This window comes from Triticum urartu, chromosome 4, assembly GCF_003073215.2.
Source record: "Triticum urartu cultivar G1812 chromosome 4, Tu2.1, whole genome shotgun sequence".
Lineage (NCBI taxonomy): Eukaryota > Viridiplantae > Streptophyta > Magnoliopsida > Poales > Poaceae > Triticum > Triticum urartu.
In genome coordinates, this window is record NC_053025.1 from 33,828,029 (window position 1) to 33,831,539 (window position 3,511).

Consider the following 3,511-nt stretch of genomic DNA (forward strand, 5'->3'; position numbering starts at 1 on the left):
GGCGCCTTGGATGATTTGGCACAGCCGTTTGCCGCTCGCGTCCATCGCCTCCATAGGTGCTTGTGGCTTCTGGTCACTTGGTCTTGGATTGGAGTGAGCAGTGTTGCGCAGAGACTTGGGAGTAGATGGATTGGAGTGGTGGGGCTATACTAGCAAGTAGTTGTACGTACTAGTACAATAGTGGGCTCACATAGCAATTTTGTCTCATGCAAGAGCCTGGCTATATGCGTGCTCCAATGTTCGCAACTGCAACGTTCGGTTTGCGCTTGGCTCTTCGCCTCTTCGAGAAGACGAACAATGATGTTACTACTACTGCTTCTACAGTGTCGAATCCACTGCTGCATGTCCGTCCACCGCGAGGGACGGATAGCTTGTTGTAGAAGTACTACTAAGCAAAAGCCTATCCTCGTTTGCGAGCAACCGCGCGCATGGGTGAGGGAGAAGGCATGTAGTAAAATCAAGCTTCTCCTCATTGTACGAGTTGACGCGACACATCCATAGCACTGGCCCCACATGCTTGCCTCTAAACTTGGCTGAAAGACCCGCAGTGTACAATATATTTGCTGCAACCTCTAACATTTACCCACCACAAATTAAAATATATGTGGCCGTATGCATCGTTCTGATGCAGAGGCCGGGGAGTCCCCCCTTTTCGAAAAAAACAAATTAAAATATATATTCCTGTCTTGACCAGATGAGCGTGCAAACTACAATCACCAGGGTGTCAGGTAGGGCCAGAAGACTATTTTAATTATTTTTTTAAAAACTTCGAGACGGCCACATAGCATGGAGCCGACCCCAACGATTTTAAGCTTACAGGCACGGTACACGCTATCCTAGACTACTCTACACATGAAACTGCCACACGAGCGTCCGGGCTGCGCTTGGCTCTTCGCCTCTTCGGGAAGTCGAACAATGATGGAGTACTACTGCACTGGAGGAGTACTACAGTACGCTTCTGGCCATCTGACACCGATTGAACTGCTGCATGTCCACCGCGTGCGGGAGGGAGAGCGTGTAGCGAAAGCTTCTCCTAGTCTTGCCAGCCACCACGCTCATGGGCGAGGGAGGGACGCTCCTGCCTTTGCGTGTATGACAGGTGGGCCCGACAGGTGTGTGGCCAACCTGTCATACAGCCAAAGGCAGGTGCAGTTAAGTCCGCGAGGGAGAGGATAATCAAACTTCTCGTTGATGTACGAGTTGACGCGACACATCAAAGCACTGCACTCGATATATTTCAATAATTTGTGTTTACCGATGCATTAATTACAACGCATGCATGCATGCCGTGACTCTCCTTTTGATACTCCCTCCGGTCCTTTTTACTCTGCATATTAGGTTTGTCTAAAGTCAATCTCATCCAACTTTGACCAAATTTATACAAAAAATTATTAACATTCACATAACAACATATTTATTATTAGATCCATCTCGAAATATATTTTCATATTATATTTATTAGATGTTATAGATGTTAATATTTTTTAATATAAATTTGGTCAAACTTAGCAACTTTGATTTCAGACAAAGCTAATGTGCGGAGTAAAAAGGACCGGAGGGAGTACTTGCATGTGTTGATTTAATGCACCTTGAAGTAGTATAAAATATGTGACGGTAAAGCTTTGTAATACCCCGGCCCAAGTCGAGAGATGGTTGTGCACGAGGAGGGCGAGATCATGCAGACCGAACAGGACCCGACGATGGAGCTCTCTAAGGTCTCGATGGACCTCACCGTGCTCCACTGCCCCTTGTGCCTCCGCCCCTTGACGCCTCCAGTGTATGAGGTTCGAATACACCTCGTCCATTCGGCTGATTGAGCAAGGTGCAGGTTTCTTGATTGATGTGATGTTCGATTGATTTTTGTAGTGCAAGGGAGGGCACCTGGCCTTCGCAGACTGCCGCGTCGAGCGCCCTAGGAACCAGCGGTTGTGCCAGAAGTGCGAGCGCGGCGGTGGCTTCGACGTGCGGAACACGGCGGTGGACTCCGTCCTTTCGTCGGTGAGGGTGGAGTGCCCGCACGAAGGTTGTGGGCTCTATGTCACTTACCACAAGCTCGCCGATCACCAGAGCGTGTGTCCGCTCGCGCCCTGCAAATGCCCCGTGCCCGTCTGCGGCTATGAAGGTCCGCCGCCGGTGCTCTACCACCACATCAGCACCGCGCATCCCATGCCCGTGCACAGGATCCAGTACGGCAAGGTGCTCCAGCTGCAAGTGCCACTGTCGGAGCCACGGCTCTTGCTGTTCACCGAGGAGGACCGCCGCACGTTTTTCTTGGTCGGTGGCGTGCTCAACATCGGCGCGCCTATCGCCGTGTCGGTCGTCTGCATCAGAGCGGGGGCGTCCCCACTGCCCCACTATGTGGCCAAGCTGTGGGTGAACGGCCCGCCGAGGGAACCCAAAGGCACGACCGACGCTGTCAAGGTGGAAATGGAGGTGACAAGCAGCAAGGATCCCGGCGACGTCGACGTGCAGGAGCTGACCTTCTTGACAGTTCCGCCCAAGCTGCTGGCCGGGGCTAAGCTTGTGTCCCTCCACATTCAGATTGACAAGCTCACGTCCTAAATGTTTCTACAGTGCCTTCTGTTTATCTTAGTAATATGCTAATATAGGGATTACCTTGGTCTACTTTAGCTTAAGAAATGCTGGGTTTTGGTGGCGATGCAGCAATTACTTCGACATCAGATCAGTAATTTCCAACAATCGAACGGATATTTTTGTGTCTGTTGGATATAAAGTTCCTTTGGGTAAGAAGTACAACTTGTCATCAAAATGGATAAAAGGAGATGTATGTAGACATATTTTAGTTCTACATACGTCCCTTTTTATCCATTTTGATGACAAGCACTCCCTCCGTTCCACAATACATGCCTTCCATTTGTCAAAATATAGATGTATCTAGACATGTTTTAGTATATAGGTACATCCATGATAGAGCCAATCGGATGGTTGAGAACACTACAATTCGTAGCTACAGATGCGTGTGTGACTCCCAGATGCAGAGGCCGGGGGTCATCATCCTCCTTTTCGAGAAAAAAACAGACGCGTGTGTGAGAGGACGAGTGCGTGCGTGCACCTCTTCTCTTCCTGTATAACGTACTACTAAACTCAGAGTACAAGTTTTTGTGGGTGGTACGATGGTGCGTGCGAGAAGTCCCGAGAGATAGGTTTAATGCGTCTGAAAAAAGACTAGCCTAGAGCTCGCCACGCGGCTATTCCTGTCGAACGCCCATTAAGCGTAAGATATGTATATGACGGTGCCAGTTATTGCACGTACACAGCAGTACTCCCTCCATTCCGGTTTATAGGGCTTAATTCAAAAATCTCACCAACAAAGATGGTGAGTGGTGGAATATTTTTTGTAGTTTGCAAAAGCACCTAGGTAATGCTCTTGTTTTTCTCAAAAAATTAGGTTTATCAATGCATGCATGCATAAAGTATATGCATTGGTCAATTTTCTCTTAATACTTGCATGCAATGATTTAATGCACCTTGGAATCTGAACATGTGTTGG

At 48.6% G+C, this 3,511-nt stretch overlaps 1 protein-coding gene across 1 annotated transcript; it reads left to right on the forward strand.

The window, feature by feature from the left end:
• The first annotated feature begins 1,649 nt into the window (after window positions 1-1,649).
• Window positions 1,650-2,562, forward strand: LOC125553477 (putative E3 ubiquitin-protein ligase SINA-like 6). Its single transcript, XM_048717254.1, has 2 exons — window positions 1,650-1,715; window positions 1,867-2,562. The coding sequence occupies exons 1-2, from the start codon at window positions 1,650-1,652 to the stop codon at window positions 2,560-2,562; spliced, it is 762 nt and encodes a 253-aa protein (XP_048573211.1).
• Window positions 2,563-3,511: the final 949 nt, after the last annotated feature.

Coding starts and splice junctions, on each gene's coding strand:
- LOC125553477 (XM_048717254.1), top strand. CDS start 1,650: ATGGTTGTGCACGAGGAGGGCGAGATCATGCAGACCGAACAGGACCCG. Junction 1,716..1,866: donor CGACGATGGAGCTCTCTAAG/GTCTCGATGGAC, acceptor TGATTTTTGTAG/TGCAAGGGAGGGCACCTGGC.